Here is a 20,939-nt window from a genome sequence, read left to right as displayed (position 1 = left end):
GAGTTTCCCCACATACAAGGATGTTTCCCAGTCATTGTACACTTGAAGAGACTTAAAAGGAAGTTAAAGTTAGATGAAACTTAAACTAATCTTGTTCACTTCTTAAAAACACATTTTCTTCCAATTTTCCAATATCTTTCATTGCGCATCACATGACATTGTCCACTACCACAGTATATTGCAGTATGAAATTTCTGGCAATATGCAACCCTACTGATACATTACATGTCTCTACATTGACTATATTTCATTTTGTATCAAATATTTCTGGATATCCCAGGCATGCATAAATCCATGTGGAAAACCAGTAAGGATGTTTTTTTTTATAGGTAATATCATTGACTGTTATACATATTGTATGCAGATGTATAATTTGATGCATATTTTTTCTACAATAAGCTCGATGGGGGAGTGTTTGCAAGCATATATATAATCCATGAAATAAAAAGGTGCAACAATGGAGGAGAAAACAGTGACATTTAAATGGTTGCTTGCCTTTATTAAAAGCAGTCCATTATAAAATTAAAACACACGTTTAAGGAAGAGAGGGGCCTCTTGTATCTGTATGAGTTTCATCTAGATCTGAGTTAGGGCTAAAATCCTATCCTACTTTGTCCTTGAAAGACACAAGAAATGATGCTCCTTCCATGACGACAAAAGGGCCTTATTAACAAATAATAAAAGTGTGATTTTATGCATAACAATGAAAATTGAAAGAAAAAATGAATTCATAGTACATACACAAAATGTTTTTAAAAGACTTGTGTAAAATCTTACAGTGCTGTTCATGTTATCCAGCATTGTTTCATATGAGACACAATTTTTGTCTCCCCAGTATCAGGAGACATTAGTATCACTCTCCAATGGCAGCAGTAATATGATAATGTGAGTCCCTATATCAGTCTGTGTGCCTTTAACCACATTTCCAAAAGTGCTAGTTAAAATTCACCAAATTTGTACATCAGTTGACCATGTAGAGACTACCTGTAAGAGATGACTTTTTTAGGGTCTCTGTCCTGGAAAGGTGGGCTGGGTCAACATTCCGATTACAAAGAGGGGGGATTATAACCCTTGGGTCAACATTTTGGTGAGGGAGGTCAGCGGGTGTGGAGCCTATCTAGATTTAATCATTGTCATCAGAGACGAGTTTTAATGTTCATGGTTTTGAAAATCATATACATAACATCATATAACAGTTTTCAAGTGAGATATGGTGTTTTGCAGGAAGCTTTTTTTTGTTGTTTAAATTGGGCAAATATAGCTGTGATATAAGCTAGGGTAGAGGTTTGGCATTTTCCTTGTAATTTGTTGTATTGTCCCTGTTCCATACCACACTTACTCAAAAACATTGATAGCATCAGTTTTAAATATTTATTGTAGCAGCAGTAGAAAATGTTTTAATTTTAAACTTGTTAAAAATAAATGTCTGTCATCTTTCCCAGGTGCAGGAGACAGGTTGATGGATTTGACATCTCGGGATGGAGACTGGTTTCTGGATGAGCTCTGCAGTATGAGTGGAAATGTGATGCAGTTCCTAGACATGTTGAAAACAGCCACACGGGTGAATAAGAGTTTGCATGCTATTCATTTGTATCCTTGGATGTGCCAAGACATACACATTCTTTTAGCATTAATTAAAAACCTCATTTAAACTGACAATATTTTACCATTGCTCAAGTCAAATCATGCAGTTTCTCAGGTAAAATACAGCATACTTGAGTTAGTTTTTGGGTAATTTGTTTTGAATTTGAAAATTATTCATTAAAACTATTGTTTCAATGTTACTACATATTTAATACTCTCGTTTTGCATCTTTACAGATTTGGCAAGATGAAACCTTTCAGAATCTTCACAATGCAATATTTGCAACACATCATGTGTATATTGCATTACAGGTAAGATTTTAATAGGTAGTTGCAGTAACAGTTTGATCAATGCAAATTTAATTATTGCATTTTCATATTTTGTTTGTGATGGTCAATTAAGATTTTGCATATCCTTTAAATACATTCCCCAGTAATAATACCTCAGGAGAATTACTACTAGCTTGCAAATCCAGCCCTCCCAGATAACACTTTTAGCTGAAAAGAAGCTTAAAGTTGCTTGCCAACCTAGATGGTGGTCAGAGTGATGATCTTCCTTTGGCATGGGGATTAATTACAAATCCCATGAATATCTCATTTACTAATTCTGCTTATACCAAGAGCATGCTTTCGTCAAGAGAGACCTCACAAAATCCTAAAGTTTTTGAAAATTCTTCAGTTACAAGTTGGAGGAGTCTTCACTTCAAAAGGAAAGTATACTCCATCTATATTTCTAAAATTTCTTTCTTCCTATGACAACAGAGGTCTGCCTTTACATTTTTATAACACTTTGCCATCATCACGCACTTGACATTATTTACGTACTTGCAAGGGTAGCCTATGTGACTTCACAATAGTTATGGCTAAAGTTACAGTTTGTATGTGTGTGCTTGTCTTGTGGCTATAGAAAACTCTTACCATATGTATAATTCCACTATGACTGGGTACATACAGGTAAATTGTCATTACCATTGTCATCTTAGTGTCCATGCTTTAGGCTTCACTGAATTTTCTTGTACAGGCTGTCATTGAGTGTTCCTACAGGTAGTACTGTATATTGACATTTTATATAGACACTACATTGCATTCATTAGCCTGTCTGCTAACAGTAATTTCCAGATAAAGCCTTATATGGTATAATTCTGCACCTACATTGTGTTCCAAGACATGTGCACGGCTACCCATGTTTATTCGTTCAGCTCTTTTTATCTTACAGATTAGGCCCTGGGCAACGCTAGATGCAAACATTGCAAATGCTGGAAGAATGCTGCCAACAATCACTCGCCTCTTGCAGTGTTTTCTGGTTGTGAAGATATGAATTTTGTTCAGCATGGACTGAATATCAAAGGAGAAAGTGCAAAAACACACAGCTAAGGACAAAGTCATAAGTGTACATGCAAACGCATTCTTAGTGCAGGATTTTTTTATGGATAAGTGATATAAATAAAAAAATGGTGCATCAGCAACAAAAAGTCAAAACTATACACATTCAGAGACAGTTCCAGCGCCCCATTCACCACCACAGGACTCATCCTTAATGGCAGTACCTATAGGCCTTGTCACTTCAGGGTTCAGCTCTATATTTATTGCAGAATAGTGAGAGAAAGAGCAAAGCAAGCAGCAAAAATTATGATCTTGCACATCAGATACAGTGACCTGATACATGAATCATACATCCTGTACCCTGCCCAACATCATGAACTGGACAATGTCCTCCCCACAAAAAAGGCTGACTTCCATTATGACCGGACTGGGCCATATACAAGGGATCATAATGGGCCATGACTGCAAAAAAGTACATTATAAGCCACCAGAAGACCACCTGTCATCCAGCATGATGTCTAACCCAGACCTTGCAGGCAATTACAGGGACCAGCCTAACCCACATAGTGCCTCAAGACACTCAGTACATACAATGCCAAGCTTAGTGCCTCAAACTCTAACATGTTCTTTGAATCAGTGACCACTTGGAAGTCACAGTATCAAATTCAGGGCACTCTATGAGTTTAGTGAGCGGCCAACCTTGGCACTCTTCACCAGCTGATTCTCATGTAACACAAGTGATTTTTGGCTCACCACCTACAATCACAGATGACAATGCTTTGTCTTTACTTACTTTATTTTTACTAGACTCAGTCTTCCGATCTTCAAAGAAGTTCCCAGCCTTTAGCATCATTGTTCTGCCCTCTGCCTCCCACTTCATCATCCACCTGGATCGGAGCTCCAGTAGCAGTTGGTATTATGACTATAAGGAAGAATCCAACTTTAAATTACTTTCGCAGTTTGGCAGAGTTTCAGGCATTCTGGACTGTCTACATCATCAATTATAGGATCCAAGCATCAATTATTTTTCTCATAAAAGCACCTGTCATTGAACTTCCAGCATTTTACAAATGCCATTCCTCATTATTTCAAATGGACTTCCCATCATTTGACTGTGATATTGCAGCCATGGTATGACAAAGCTATACTCCCTACATATGGATCAGATGTCTTTTAATGACACAGCAGTTTGTATGCAATATCATATCCTTGGGCTGTGTGTTGGACTTAGTGTCCATGGCACTGTTCGAACAGTTGGAATACAGCTTATCTTCTCTCTCTCTGCATTCCACAGGACATGCATGGGAGTCAGTCTCCAGAATGGCCAGAGTATTCAACAGAGCTGCTCAACACCCTAGCCAGTGCCATAACAGCAGCCTCAAATTTATAGCAGAATGAAATGTAGTGTTCTCTACCTTCACCTTCATTAAAGATCACAATATGGCCAACAATGATCACAACATTTATCTTCTAATCTTCTTTTTAACAGTTAGATTGATAATGCCCAAAAACAAGCCAGCAAGGAGACCAGTCTCCCTCCCGCACAACCATCGGTGCAGGGACATTCACAGAAATCATCAAAAGGCAGGGACTCGCCTACGACACAAACCTCTTGAGAAGCAGTCCTACCAGAGTTACACCCATCAAAAACCACAGTTCTTGCAAACAAAAGTGTTTCTTCACATGACAGCCCCCATTTCTAATTAAAATACTTCACTCTGTCCTTACCGTAGGTCCTGGCAGGAGGAAGGCTCGAGTTTTTTGCTGCCAAATAGGACAAGATGCCGTGATGATCAGTGGATTCAACAAATGGTTTCCAAGGGACTTGAATCACTTTCACATAGCTACCAAGCATGCTGGTTTTTCCCATATTCGTCCTGTAGTTTGGACCTGAATACGGGTGTATGTTTTTCTTGCTAAAAATCTGTTTTTTTTAATAAACAATTTAATTAAAAATTTCTTTGAAATTTTCTGTTTAGAACGGGCATTTGGTTCCATTCTGATAGAAATGTATCACATGTATTTAGGAATAGAGTTCTAAAATATGATTGGTTCATTTGAAATTGAGGCTACCTTGCTTGTCTTTAACTGCCATACTGGATTGCGCAAATAGTTGCCTCTATCACTGTATCTCATCTTCGTAATATTCAACTTCTAAATATGTCAAAAAAGAATGCAGAAGAGTCAGAATTTTCTCCAGCAAAGAAAAGAAAATGCAACTGGAAGGACAATTGTGCTGTCCTATTTAGATTTGTGAAACCATCTAGAAAAAGGAAAAACTTTACATTTTGCATATTGTGTAATGTGATTTCGCACCTGAGCATGGGGGGCCCGGAGTGGCCAAGTGGTCTAAAGCGCTCTCTGTTACAGATCACTGCCATCTCTTCTCTGTGTGGGTTTGAGTCTCGGATTCGGCCAATGTGGGTATGTGAGAAAGCTTGCCAGTAGCTTCTCGAGGGTTGGTGGTTCTTTCTTGGGATTTCCTGGGTTCTTCCTCCACCATTAATACTGGCCGCCATGTATAGCCTATTGTGTGCTGAAAAATGGCATTAAAACCCTACAACAACAACAACAAACAACAACAACAACAACATTTATTTTTTGGCAAAGGTCAATTATTTCTTGCTGCAAGGTGGTGACTTTGAATGGGTCTGTTGGGACATTTGTAGCTGATGGGACTCTGGACTGAGATGTGCTGAAAACACAGCTGCCAACCTTCAATACAGAAATACTGGCTACTTATGACAAAAATACTGACTTACAGGAAAAAATGCTGATTTTTTTAAAACTTTAATGCATATGTAACTATTTACAGAATGGGAGTTATCCGTAACGGAGAGTGCTTTAGACCACTCTGCCACTCGGAGCCCCCATTCAAAATATAAACTCCTCAGGTTTTTATTCAAGACCATTTTTTTTGTCCCATTGCAAATAGTACTCTGCACCCTGTCATCAACCTAAATACCCTCAATTAGTTCATATGCACTAATTGGTTCACAATGGAAACACCACACTGCATTTTGATTGCTGTCCAAGACTGAAACTTTACACTCAGTTTGGACTCAAAAAATACATATTTTCTTGTCCCTACTCACATGGCTTCCAGGAAGTTATGCGATTCACTGACGACATCATATGCCAATTCAGAGTGCTTCTGTTTGGACTCGACATCAATCTCTGAGTCTTCACTCATGTGATAAACAGAGTAATGACTCATGTCCGAACCATCTGTGGGATGGAGATCGAAATCCACATTCTCCAGCTTTTTCTATGAGAGCTTTAATCCCATAGGACTCAATCTGGTGGGACCTATAGTTGTGGCACAACAGGTGACCTTTCAAGGTCATTTGACAGCTTCAAAAATGTGTCTTCATGACTGGATTTGCAGGAGGGAAAAAATTTCCCTATTGGAATCTGCTCTCCAGCAGATGGAATCTTTTCCAGTTGGGTTTTCTAGAATCAGTCTCACACACTTAGGGGACTGGAGATGGCTTCCTTAGTATAAACTGATATATCTCCCTCCATTTCTGACCTATTCTTCTAAGCTATTATGATTGGGTGAAATATTTAAAAAAGAAACCAATTTTGGTTTAGTAAAAAATGATTTGATAGTACTTACCCACTCATAATACATTACACCCTCCCAGCCTTACTGGTTACATCCATATAGAGAGCATGTCTTTTGTTCCAGTAATAACAGAGATATTCATGGGATTTGTTGCTGATCCCAATGCAAAGGGGAGATCACTTAACTGACTGCCAACTAGATGGGTAGATAACTTTTAGCTTTTTTTAAGCTAAAAAGTGTTATCTGGGAGGGCTGGATTTGCAAGGTAGTAGTAGTTCTCCTGAGGTATTATGATTAGGTAAGTATTAACGAAGAAACATTTTTTTACTAGACAAAATTGGTTTGTAATAAGAGTGATAGACTCATCACACTGTTTTCCAAATTATCAGATGTATTTAATACTTTTCAGCCAGATTTCAATATTCAGTTAGGTATGGACCAGGGATAGCAACTGTAAAGCAAAATATATGTTGAAAATCTTTTTTTGAGCCCATATAAAAATCAAGTGCACACAATGTTCACTTAATGTGAAACATAGACATATGAACTTTGTATCCAGATCCAGATTTTACAGTATTTTTTAGCAGTAATTGCATTTTTACTGATAAGAAACTTGTCAATCTCATCGGTTTAAAACCTTTATATCTTCAAGTCACTTTCATTGCTATTAAAAATCATTCACGTGGAAAAGACTGACAGAATACAAAGTCTTACAAAAAATAAACTATTACTTGAAATTTCCATATGATTTACAGTATTTTTCATATATTCTAATATCTAGTCAATTTTATGCAGCAGAGAATGGTCTTTTGAGTTGGAAAACCTCCAAAAATGAAAAATTATGTTAAAAGAATTGTACAGTGGGAGATCATCTGGAAATTGAGCATGATTCTTAGGAAAAGGAGAACTATGCAAACTGTAAAGAGATCATTTAAAAATTATTAAGTCAAATTTTTATATTTTTGTGATGTTATATAAGAAGGGTTCTTTTTCATGTAGGAGCTAAACATAAACTACCGTACCATAATCCTACCTGAGGCTCTGAAGGCGATACAGAGTCAGGATGTGAGTGTTTGTGCAGCGCTGACTCAGCTTGAAACCATCCTGGCTGATGTTGGGATCCCTCTAGATACCATGTTGACACAGCTTGAAATGCAGCACAGGAATGCCATCATGGGCATGGTGGTAATGCAGTTTTCTGGTTTCTGTGAGGCAGATTTGTCATTTATGTTTTGTTTTGGTTGAAGTTATAAAGATTTAACTTTCATGAGTCTTCTGGTGGTTTACAAAGGCAGATTATATTATTGTTCTCCTATTGTAAACTATCTGTACATGTAACTCCCTTCTGAGTGAGATGCCAGTCTATTACAGAGTAATCACCCCAGCTGATGCTAGTACCTATTTACAACAGGGTTGACTGAAACAATTGAGGCTTTAAGTGAATTTTTTAAGATCCAGATTATAGTAATATTTGCCAGGGCAGGACTTGAACCCACAACCTTCTGATGCAAAGCCCAGTTCCAATCACTAGGCCATACTCCCTTGGTGTCAGCTGATCAATACTATATTCCAATCACAAATGTAGTAGAGGCACATAATGTTACCATTGTCCATCTGACCAATAAGTGTAGTTCAGTTTTCAGGCGCTATGTTGGGGCACATGTCTCCATGAAAACATTTCTTGTAAATTATTTGATTATTTTTAAGCTTCAGGTTTCAAGTTGACATTTTTTAATATGCAGAAATTGTAGCAGGAAATGGTACTTAGATGCTAAGCACTTATAACTCTCAAAGTGTGAAGAATTGTTGTGGATTTGGTGTGTTACAGCACGCCAACACAAGTAGGTTCTTACATTTACCATATATATTGGTACACAATAAATTAATTTTGAAAGTAATTTTATGTGCACTGTATGTTCTTGTTTTTTTCGAGTTGTAGGTTGTGGGACACCTTTTAAATCATTTGATAATTACATATCAGAAGATGCACTCAAACTTAAAATTTAAAATAAAAAAAATATTAAACTTTGTACTTGAGATAAAACTTTGTAATCCAGTGCATCATCATCTCATCAATCCAACCCTTCTCCTGCACGCATACAATCCATCCTTTTGGTACATGAATTTGTTTATTGCTTCCTCATGCCATGAAAAATTATCATTGGAGGCACCACATCTCCTAAAGCAGAAACTACATGCACTGAAGTTATTTTTTTTATCTGCACCAGTCATGTGAATTCCCACACTTTTAACCCCCATCTTATCAACAGTCCATCCAGGAATGAGATTGAAAGACACTGAAGTTTCCATCCATGTTAATGATCATATTTTCATCAAAATCTTCTTCTCTTCTGGCTTTTATGAATTCATCAAATGATTTTATTTTCTCCACCAAATTTTCTGGGGGATGCTGGGTGATCAATGTCCATACACAAAGCACTAGATTGTGTCACTTAAAAACTGTTCCGATGCTCCAGTTTATTTTCAAAATTCCTGTGAATACTGATTAAAGTTGGTTTCCCTGTATTGGCAAACTTTATGTATTTAAAAAAAAATTGCACCCTTTAAAGATGCCAAAGTGAGATTTCAAGGTCAGCTTGCATTGTAATAAAATAACCTTTGTATTTGATATCCTGTCGGTAAGTTCAAACATTGAGTTTATTGCGCGCTGCCAGTTGTGTTTATTCACTAATTGAGCTTAGGTTTGCTTGCCATCAGTAATCATAATTGACACAAACAGGCATTGATCTTTGAAGGGTAAATAGTATACACAGCAATAACTTGCTTTAATAATACTTTTTGTAACCCATGCTAGTGAAAAGATTGTCACAGTGAATGTATTTCAACTAATGATTTTTATTTGCAAGATATTGTTATATAGTTAACCTGGATATAATACAGTCTTGATTATTTTGCACCTTACACCATATCATATCGTGAATGGCTGGTGCTTTCAAGCAGTTGGATATTTCCCTGCCTCTCTCTCTCTCTTTCTCTCTCTCATTTGGAATTTTGTTGGATCCATATTTTAGTCTGATACAATATTCAAACCTTTGAGTAGAACCAAACACATTTGGTTCATGGATATATATTTTCTTTAACACTCTTGATGGAAAAAAAGAGGAATAAATGATAACAATACAAGGTTACACAGGCTGATCCAATTGTAAGATTTGAATATGCACTCTTTTGGTCATGAGTCCACATGCTAACCAATGAGCCACCATGCCTCCAAGATGTGAACAAAAGAATATAATCCTATAATTAAATATATTTGTACCAGATATCATTCAGTTTTGCAAATCAGTATGTATTCTCTTGTCCATGATTAAGAGAGAAAATAGTTCAGTGGTATGCATTCATGCAGCTTTCAGGATGTTATGTCTCACAAATGATTATTTGCCAGTGATGATCCCCAGTATAAGCAGGGTACATGAAATTATCTTTGCAGATGTCATATTTGGATTACACCTTTAAAGTCGAGCCAGTATAAAATGTAAATCCATCACAACCCCTTCTAAATCAGATAAGAGATTGGGAAAAATAGGTTGTATGAGGGAGATGACCAGTGAACAGGGTTGAAATTTATTTGAAATTAACAAAGGAAGATACTTGCTTTATATAAAAAGTTAGTGTTTATGAGAGGTAACTGTTTTTCAAGGTTTGACAGTTTTATTAATTTCCTTCAGGGTGAGAATAGTGAGATAATGTCCCTTGTAAGGAAGATGCAGGTAGCATTTGCAGAGTTGGTGGAAGGACAGAGCCAAGACTCAAGTGATATGACACCAGGACAGATGTTACTGATGGGATTCAATGGACTTTTCGCACGCTTGGAGAATGAGTTCACAGAGCTGATGGATTCCATGGACTTTATCCAAGTTCCTGATGCCTGGCGCAAAGTGGACCTAGTCCGGGAGGCCAAGTCCATGCAGGTGGGTTCGTGTATCGACTTTGTGTGCTTGACGTGTCTATTGGGTTTAAATTTTATAAATTTATGTTGATAGCATGACATGATCCAGGAATTTAAACCATGCACATCTACAACCAAGGTTATTTCTATGAAATTGATCAAACTGGAGAATTAGAGGAAAACACCAGCCTTTGATGGGCAATTACTTGCCCATGCAGATGCCTGAACCTGAGTTCAGTGATGTGTAAAGATAGTTGCCTTCTTTTTAAATCCGGACTCTTGTCGGTGTCTCTGATTGAAGTTTCTATCTGCTTTGCCCTACACATCAATCAGGTTATGAGAATCGATGTTAATGACATCCTTGTCTCACAAAATGCATTTCTCTACTTTTGCCTTTCTGTTTAGATTGTCCACCTAGTACTGTAATCCAGTGACTCTCCAGACCTGCCAACCCTTACGATTTTACCATAAGTCTTACGAAAAATTCCCTTAAAATACAGACTTCTGGCATAAAAGCAAAAACTATAGAAAAATTATCACTGCTGAAAAATCAGAAAAATTTGTTTATCGGTGTTTGATTTGGATCCAGGTTTCATATTAGAATTAGTGAAATTGGTCAGGGGACCAGACTAACTTTACAGCAGCATCTCAGATGTTTTAAACTGCACCTATTTGTTCATGTGAAGCATCTTCATGATCAAACTGTTGATTATTGAATTTTTTGTTAAAAATGGCATAAAGCAAGCGATGCATGTTCAAGACAAAAGAGAAAATAAGCCTCTTGAAAGGTATTAATAATCAACACAGAAGAATAGAAAGGAATATTCATATTCTTGTGAATAAAAGCTGGCTGGGACACAATTACATTTATTGGCATTCACATGCCAATTTGAGTATGACTGGTGGCGGGAGATATGATTGCCATCATCATGTGAAATGGAAAATGAATTTCCAAGAATTATGTCAAGTTGACAGCAACATGCCATTAAACTGCATAGGATTTGGAACCTGTGCAACTGTACTAGTAAATAAAGTCTATGTGTACTTTACAAACTTTTCAGTTGAACATAATGTTTATCTTTGCTGCATGTTTTGAATATCGAACTTTTAATTCCATTTTCCAGCTTTACAATAACGGTTTATGATATTTTGTTATACCTTACTGAAAACTGGTCAAACTTAAGGGGAAAAAATTAACTGCCTTACTGAGACAGACTCGTTAGGGTTGGCAAGTCGGACTCTCCATCCATACACAGATCTGCCACCTTGAGTGGAATGAATATTAGGATGCCAAAGGAACAGAAATTGGGGTTTGGAGAAAAACATTGGGATCAGTGTTTGCAACCTTACATTTACAAAAACATAACAAAGGAATTGACATTTTTGCTGCCTTGTGCTATTTACTTCACATAAAAATGTATGCCACAGTCTTGCCATGAAAATCCATTATTGTTCTGTTTTCTTCTTATATGCTGATATTTAGTGGAGAAGGATCTTATTAAACAACAAAATATGTCAGATCAGAAAATGGACAAATCAATAATATATACAAAGAAAAATGTAAAAGATGTAACACGAAGCTCAGATTGAACCCATCATCATACTAATTGCTGAATTTGTGGACTTTACAATCATTCAATGAAAATTACACATGTAGACTGATTAAAGTGTCTTTATAAATAATTTGTCATTAAGTTTCTCGTTTTTTATTTGAGTACTAATCCATATGGAATTTGCTCATTTATGACAAGAATTTTAACCAGCTGCAAATTCAAGTCACTAGCAAAAATAAGTGTATATTTTTCATATAGTTTCCCATGATTATGGCATGTAATATGTAGATTATACTTTTTATGTTCAAATTATACTTTTTTGCCATTTACATTACATTAGTAAAAATTGTGCTCCATCATGATCGGACTTTGCTGTATGAATCAGATAGCATAAGGTCAGCACCAGAGTTGATCTTATGTTTATTGTCAAACAAGGGAATCTCTTTGTCTAGTATATTGCCTCTATATAGAATTCTGGTACTCTCATGGATTAGTCTACCCATTAAAGTACTACAAGGAATGCAGTGTGCTTCAGACACACTTAAATTTCTTCATTACCCGCTTGATACAGAATCATATTGAACATGGCTGTGTCACTATAGGTCAACATCCTACAGCCATAAGATATGCTAAGGATAGGGAAGACTTTCTTAGAGATCACCTGGAAGTCAAATTATCTAAATTGAGATGAACTTCTAGTCTGGTTAGCCAGCACTTTTAATAATCTTCACAGCTGACATTGTTCGGGCAGTAACCACTGGAAGATCATTGCACAACTCCCAAGCTGACCTGTGGGATGGAGGTCAGAGATGGCATTCTCAAGTTCATACCTCACTGGCTTTTCATCATAAAGGGCACAGTTTGAGCTTGGGGGACTTGTACTAGCAGCACAGCATGCTACTTGTCCAAGACCTTCCACACCTTTGTATAATATGGATTACTCACTTCAGCTGGATTTGCTGTAGTTAATTTTTTTCCTCTAAACCATGTCCATGCTTTAATTACATGCTAACCTTAACTTGTTGCTCAAACAAAATTTGTAGCTGTTTCAAGTATGTTAGGAGACTGGAAAGAGGACCAACTCCAGGGTAAGGTAATGTATTTAAAGAAGAAACCAGTTTTCAGAGTAAAATATATTTCTTTGACATTACTTAGCCAATTATAATATGAGCACACTCGACCAAACCATTGACAGTTGATGCAGTTTGGCTGTAATTCTATCATTTTATGATCAGGTAAGTATTATCAAATCATCATCTTTTTCTATAAAAGGTGGTTTCTTTTGAATGACTTGTTACTTTTTTAATCTGTAAATAGTTCATTTATCTACAGTATCACGAGTATTAATAAACCAGATATCAAAGAGTTTGAACGTTCAAGGCAACATAATAAGTTTTAATGTTTACTTTCATATTACAGCTTTCTTCGTTCACAAGTACCACAAGAAATCTGCTGACCAGTCTCTTTTTTGTCAAGCGTTTGCAGCTGATGCAGGATTTCTTTCGCATGTGCACACAGTTTGCTGCTGCCATTCAAGGTGAGTACATGAGCTTTTCATAACTTTCTTGTCAGAATTTCAGATGGAGGGACTGAAAATTCTCTTAAGCCCAAAATTCTGGACTAAAAGATCTGACATAGTTGTTGTCTTAATTTGATAGCTTTCATTGAAGTAGTGTAGATATTGATGTAGAGGGAGATGAGAATGTATCAAAATTTCCAGACAAAAGTTTTTCAGAATTAGAAAACATCCTTAATGACAGAGAAAGCAGATAGTTTGCTCTCACTTTAACTTTCTATGCCACTGAACATTGTTACAGATAATACAGTTTGTGCTTCTCAAAGATAATGATGGTAGAGTGGAAAGGAAAGTAACTCTTGCAATTTACTCCTTTAGTTACAACAAACCATTCGAGGCTAGGATTCGGCCAATGTGGGTACTTGAGAAAGCTTGCCAGTAACTTCTCTTGGATCGGTGGTTCTTCCCAGGGTTTTTCTGGGTTCTTCCTCCACCATTAATATTGGCAGCAAAGGAAATAGCTTATTGTATGCTGAAAAATGGCGTTAAACCCCACAACAACAACAACAACAAACCAGATCTGTTGAATACATAATTTAGGATTCATCTGGAAAATTCTCATGCCTGCAATTAATGGATGTTTTTTGATATTATACCATCATTTGAATCATTGTCCATGTTACTCACCTACTAGCATATAAAATATTACAGTATGTTCTTCATGCATATTAGTAGTTCCTTATCATTCCCTAGCCTAAGAAGTATTAGGGTAGAATGTCCATGATCAGAACTTGAATTTTGAGACCAGTATATTTCTTTGTAGCCAACAAGAATGTATCCTGCATATAACATAAAAGTATAAGCTTTATTGTTCATAGACCAGACAAGCTTATAGGGTGTTCTGTTGTCTGTTATCCTATGTTTATTATCATGTTTGTTATCACTACTCCTCCAAAACTACTTTGAGGATTGCCCTGAAAACTTTACACAATCATTCATCCCATGGTCTAGTTGGTCTGAAATGGAAATGATGCAGCTTAGACATACAGCATGATTCCCACAGTGGTCATCTTAAAAATTTTGTGTCAGCCTGAGTGAATGTTCATATCTTTATGTGTGTTTCATTAAAACCTTCTTATGATGTCTAGTTGGGTCTGATTGAAAATGGTACCAATCTGATGTGCAATATGGCTGCCACACATCCATCTTGAAAATCTTATCTCTTCGCCTTCTGAACAGAATGTCATATTGACACAAATTTTCAACATAAGACTTCTTATTATATCTTCTGTTCCAGTTGGAAATTCAATCAGATGGAAATCTTGTTATTGCTGCTCATCCTGAATGAATGGTCATGGCAGGATGTGGGGTTTTACTAGAAGACTTCATATTATGTCTGGTTGGTCCTGAATTAAAATACTGCATGTCCAATATGGCCAACATGGCAGCCATCTTGAAAATGTTGTCATCACTTCTCCTGAACAGAAAGTCATATTGATGTGCAGTTTCATCAGAATACTTAATATGATGTCTAGTCTGTTTGAAATAAAATGATTCTCCCATCAAAATCCAGCATGGCCACCACAGCAGCCATATTGAGAACCTTGTTATCGCTACTTCTCCTGAATGAATGGTCATATCAACATGGAGTTTTCACTTGAAGCTTTTTATGAAGTCTAGTTATTCCTAAATGAAATTGGCGCCAATTTGATATTCACCATAGCTGCCCTGGCACACATATTGAAGACTTTTTGTTATTACAACTGAATATTATTTACTGAACATAAGGTCATATTGGCATATAGTTTAAATGAAATCGATGCAACTAGATATGCAGTAAGGTCACCACAATGGTCACCTTCAAAATCTTATTGATACTTCACATGAATTTATGGTCATATTAACAAAAAGACATCCTATGATTTCAAGTTGGTCCTAAATGAAAATGTTGCCAATATGACATCCAACATGGCTGCAACAGCTGCCATCTTGTTATTACTACTCCTCTTGAATTGAAAATCAGATCAGCATGGGGTTTTCACCTGAAGACTCCTAATGGTGTCTAGTTGGTCTTAAAATAAAATTATGCCAATTGGATATTCATGGCTGCCAAAGTGACCATCTTGAAAATCTTATTGCTTCTCCTTCTAAATTGAAGTTGCATCAACATTAAGTTTTCACCAGATATATAGTTGGTAGCAAATGGAAATGGTGTTGATCTGTCATCCATTGTGGCAGCCATCTTGAAAATTTTGTTATTGCTACTACTTATAAATGGAAATGCATTCAGCATAATGTTTTCACTAAGTCTTTTAATGGTCTCTAGTTCCTCCTAAATGAAAATGATACCATTTTTAGATGCAGTATGGCTTCCACAATGGCTAATTAAAAAATCTTATTGCCCAAGAATATCAGTGATGATTGAAACACTGTAATTGAAAAAAGAAATGGTCTTATCTTGAATTCCTAAAAATTCTTTTCAGACAGTAGAGCATCATTTACTTTGAAAGACTCTTGTTTTCCATATATTCATCTTTTCATCTTATTTGCTCTTGGCTGAGTTAAAACCAGGTCATACTTGTGAACCTCCCAGATGGGAAGGCATTCTACCCAAGGCTAGTTTCCTGTCCCTCCCATCACTCGTTGAAGTCCCAAGTATACTCATTTTTTTTCTATAAATATCCTAAACAGAAACCTTTTCTTTTTTTCCCTCACACTTTGCTTCCAGTGTATTATTTTTAGGATAAAGATCCTGTGATCACTTGACTATGAACTGACTTGAGCAGAGCAAGCATGACACTTTAATTGCTAATTTGACAAACAAGAACCTAGCATAATCATTTGATTGTACTGTGTGTAATCAGTTGTAATTTGGAAAGGATTAAGACATTTAATTGACTTTGGTTCGATTACTAAAGAGCTCAAGCAGCATAAAAGAATTAACCCTTCCTTGGATTCTTTTGACAAGGTTCATTTTGCTTCAGTGCTTAATTGATATAGATTATATTATGCATGAGCAGAAGAAATTTTAAAAAAGGATTAAAGATAATTAATAATTATGAAAGGACTCCAGTGGCTTAAAATAATGTGGCTGATTTGGCTTTAGTATTTAAAATTTATCTATATATCTTAGCATATGTTATCTGCCAATAATGAAAATGCCACTTAAACCTAGTGTAGGCAGTACATTAATATATAAATGGCAAATAAATAAGTGCTGACCGTGTTTTGATAACTGACTTGCGTAAGTATTTATTGTATTGTTGCACTGAATTTAAAGCTGGCCTCCTTAATATTATCCCATTATTATGTCTTTTGAATTAAATAAAGGAGGTGGAATAAAAGAAAAGTTAAAAGGCATTCAAATCCTACATACTTAAAATCTAGTGACCCCGGTCAATATGTTGGGTGAACTCACTTCAGTTGATCAATTGAACACTTATTAATGTTATTGTGTATATAACATAAACTACCTTAAATTAACCGACTATTTCATAACTGTGATCAATGATAATAAGGCTACCAAACGAAATGAATAAGAGCTTGGTTTCACAGATACAGACCATTGTGGGCAAGCGAGTTTCAGAGAAATCCTGAACTGGCACTTAGAGATACCCTCAAGGAAGATAAGAAGTTTCACTATTACTTCCAGTGAAAGCATGACATCAATATTGTACTAATTGAACAATACAAAATTTTAATTTCGACATAGACGATTGTCTCATAAAATAAATGTTGCTAGTTTTTAAAAAAAGGAGTCTTGTTTGGTGGTGTATGAACAGTTTGTCTTGTTCCCAACTTCTATGCATATAATTTAGTACCACTCCGGGAACCAGACCTATCAACAAAACAAAAAGCAGTGACGTAATACAGAGATGTTGTTGAAACCAGTTGGAACGATCTTTCACATGTTGGACATTATGAAAATGAATGCTATTTATACAGAATAGTGAAAGCTTCATTAGAAAAAGCGAAGTATTAACAATTATTATCGACATGATTGTAAATTGAGAATTCAGTCATTAAACAGCCCAGTTCCGTACCCCACCCCACCTGCAGTTTTCTCGATGTCTAAGCACATTTTTTGCAATTTTTGGAGGTCCCTCTGTAACTCATAGCCCCCCATAGTGCAGTCTATGTTTGAGGACCCCATTGTGTACAAGTTATCGAGGGAGGTGTATAAGGATGGTATGAAAGGCAACATGTTAAGGGACTGATGTAATGAGATGATATACATAGCTTTAATATAGAAAAGGGAAATTTGTTTAGTAGTCATATTTTTGGGTCCATTTCCTTGCTGAAAATGTGATCAGTGAAAATCCTCTTGATTTTAAGTCATAATTCCTGATCAGATTTTTCAATTATCCTGATCTGTTCTAATCTCACTTTTCAACTTTATCACAGGCCTACGTGGTTGACTTTATGGTCATGGCCTACAGATGTTTATGCCCTTTTTGGGAAAATTTTACATGACTATTATTTCTCACTGATTATCAATTTCACCCAGGTTTGGATGGTGGCAATTGTTTTGATGATGAGCAACTCTCAAGACCAGTTAAGAAGTTTATAGCAGAGTATGTCAGGAAGCAGGTAAACAAAACTAAAATCACTTAATCATTGATTTATATTTTCACTCATGTTTTGTCATTAATTCTTTAACTAATCACTTAATCATTGATTTATATTTTCACTCATGTTTTGTCATTAATTTTTTAACTAATCTTTCTGGTGCCTTTTTATTTAGAAACAGTTTCATGTGAATTGGCAGTTAAACTCAAATTTTTTTTCTTCATACACTTGTAGTATTTTTGATTTTGTTAGATATTACAGTAATTGAACATATTATTGTCTTTATCATGTTAAGCAAATGGAGCTAAATGCCTTTTTCAAAAACACTGATGCAGTTGACCATGGATATGCCAGGGCAAATATTGAACCCCTAGTCATTAGATTACAGAGCTGATATTCAACCAACTTTGTTACCACAGTTCTTTGTGTAGTATTCATAGATCCAAGATATACAAGAGTTTAATGTACTGTCTTTTGATTGAAATCTTCCAGTAACCAGGGTTCAGAATGCCTTGGAGTGTACATAAGCACAAAATGCTTTGATTTGGGGCAAATGTATGTAAAGATGAATGAATATTAGGTGCATAATAATTTTCACACATGATCACTCAAGTCTTAAAACAAGTACCCATGTGCATCTGTACTAAAAGAGGAAGTTTATAGGTTAATGTCTAGCAGATATGTATCATAAATTGTCTCTTTTAAGATGAGATTATTCAGTATGTCACTTTTAATCTAGAAAATACACACTGTATATCGTCTCTTTTAAAATGAGATTATTCACCCTGTAGATTCTTGTCTTGCAGATAAGCACCATCAATTGTCTCTCTTAAAACTTTTAAAATGAGATTATTCAACTTGTAGATTCTCGTCTAGCGGATTATATATGAGATTATTTAACATGTCCACAGGTGATAGGCTTCCCATCACAAATCCTGGGCTATATTCTGTGTGTGAGTATCAAGACAATGGGCTTAAATGTAACAGCAGAAATAGATCTAAAGGATGTGGGTGCAGAGAACAAGGTTCCTATAGAGGACCTGTGTAAGAAGGCAGTCAACAGTTGCTTGTCCATTGGCAAATTTCAGCACATCCATCTAACTCAAGCCAGTTCACTTACCAGCTCTCAAGATGCAGTCTGGAGACGGCTGGATCTCACCAGGTAAGCAGCCACTTTTACTTCATCAGACCAAGCCCTATATTTTCAAGATTTCTTGAGCAGGAAACAAAAGCTTAAGCTCAAACCCCCCCCCCAAAAAAATCGGATACTGTGAGTAAATCTTTGCCTGCTACATTTAAATGTATAGAAGTGGGATTCAGGTGAAAACATTCCTGAAAGGTCTTTACTTTTAACTTCATTATAAACTCATAAACGTTTGGGTCTCTGAGCTTGGATTCAGGTTTAATGCACAAAAACAGTGTCCTGGTAATGGGGCCAGACCCCATACTCTCCAAATGTTTTGACTTGAGTTTCCTGACTTTGGGGACAGACCCTGTATTCTCCAAATGTTTGAAGTACAAAATTTTAAGTTGAAAACCACAAAATTAGTAATGCTACTTGGACTATTGGACTGCATTTACCATATATACTCGCATACAAGTTGGGCCCTATTTTAGGCAACAGACACTCAGCCATTGCTTAATGCTCTGTTAGATCAGTGTCTATATTGTTTGTTCTACTGATTACTCCTTACAAACTACATATGTCAAGATCTACTGGTACATTGTATGATGGCAGGAATTTATGGTTTGTAGTTTGATCGAACTTATGGGTTCTGACCATTAATGTTAAAATATGCATTAGATAAATAAATTCATTAAAGTATTTAATAAATAAATTCCCACCTGTCTTTTATAGGCGTCTGGACTCGAACATAGAGCTGCTGAAAACCAGCCTTCACCGCACCCAGCTTCAGTTAACTCGTCTACAGTGGGTTCACGAGGACATCTTCCTCCAAGCCAGTGGTCACTCTCATAACCAGATGCTCATGCCAAACAGGACTACTGTCATGTCTGAAATTAAAAAGGTACTGAAACTTGTAAGACAAAAATTGCATAGTGACGGATTTTTTTTTATCCCCACTAATTATTTTAGACATCAAAGAAGCAATTTTGAGTTTGATTCACCCACATTATTTGACTAGAACACTCTTTTGTTAAGATTCTGTCACTATCTGATGTATTTTGAGAGAATATTGCGCTAAAGTTTTACTCACTTTGTGCCAGATTAAATTGTCATGCAGTGGCTGATATACAGACAAAATTTGTAAAAATTATATTAGAATTTATATCACGGTGTGTTATGGTATGATGACATGATTTGCATGCATTATCATGCAGTCAGTGAAATAAGTGTTTACAGTAATTGTTGAGAAGCAGTATCTGAATCATATATCATTTGACACATGCAGATGTTTAGATTTGGTTGTATGAAGGTCAATGTCATGGTCACAGTAAGTGATAAGAAAAAATAATGATTTTTACATGTTTGTTCAAGGCTGGATACCTTGACCAAAGTTGAAGATCATCGACATGACACCAGTTGATAAATAATCTCCAGTGTCCACCATGTCCTATGAGAGCATACATAGATGATTATTAAACATGAGGTAGGGGTATAATGTACCATTCACAATACTCAAGTTTTTTTGACAGTGCATGCAGACTTTGAGTGGCCAAGAGAGTGGCTTATCCACCTGTCAGGCACACTACCTTCAGCTAGAGAGCAGCATCATCCAGAGACTACGATGGGCTGCTGGAGCCAACCCTTCACTTAACTTGGTTTTACAGAGCTTTGAGGAAGCCAGCACCATCAGAAAACAGGTTGCTGAGGTAAGAGGATTTATGGCTTTATTATCCGTGTGTTTTATCTGGTGGATATTGTGATGCCCTCTGCCAACCTATCTGTAACAATATC

At 36.2% G+C, this 20,939-nt stretch overlaps 1 protein-coding gene across 1 annotated transcript in view; it reads left to right on the top strand.

Moving 5' to 3' along the window:
- Window positions 1-20,939, top strand: part of LOC149803047 (serine/threonine-protein kinase SMG1-like) — a 257,744-nt gene that overhangs the window by 211,321 nt on the left and 25,484 nt on the right. The window contains exons 56-64 of the mRNA XM_089952603.1: window positions 1,443-1,561; window positions 1,821-1,895; window positions 7,474-7,659; window positions 10,164-10,406; window positions 13,357-13,474; window positions 17,961-18,043; window positions 18,934-19,184; window positions 19,881-20,049; window positions 20,678-20,854. Coding sequence (XP_089808729.1) covers window positions 1,443-1,561; window positions 1,821-1,895; window positions 7,474-7,659; window positions 10,164-10,406; window positions 13,357-13,474; window positions 17,961-18,043; window positions 18,934-19,184; window positions 19,881-20,049; window positions 20,678-20,854 — 1,421 coding nt within the window. The remainder of the gene's footprint in view (window positions 1-1,442; window positions 1,562-1,820; window positions 1,896-7,473; window positions 7,660-10,163; window positions 10,407-13,356; window positions 13,475-17,960; window positions 18,044-18,933; window positions 19,185-19,880; window positions 20,050-20,677; window positions 20,855-20,939) is intronic.

This window comes from Sinohyriopsis cumingii, chromosome 3 (genome assembly GCF_028554795.1).
Source record: "Sinohyriopsis cumingii isolate HCF-2022 chromosome 3, ASM2855479v2, whole genome shotgun sequence".
Classification (NCBI taxonomy): Eukaryota; Metazoa; Mollusca; class Bivalvia; order Unionida; family Unionidae; genus Sinohyriopsis; species Sinohyriopsis cumingii.
Note: the sequence above shows the minus strand (reverse complement) of the source record. Positions and strands in the feature narration are given on the sequence as shown.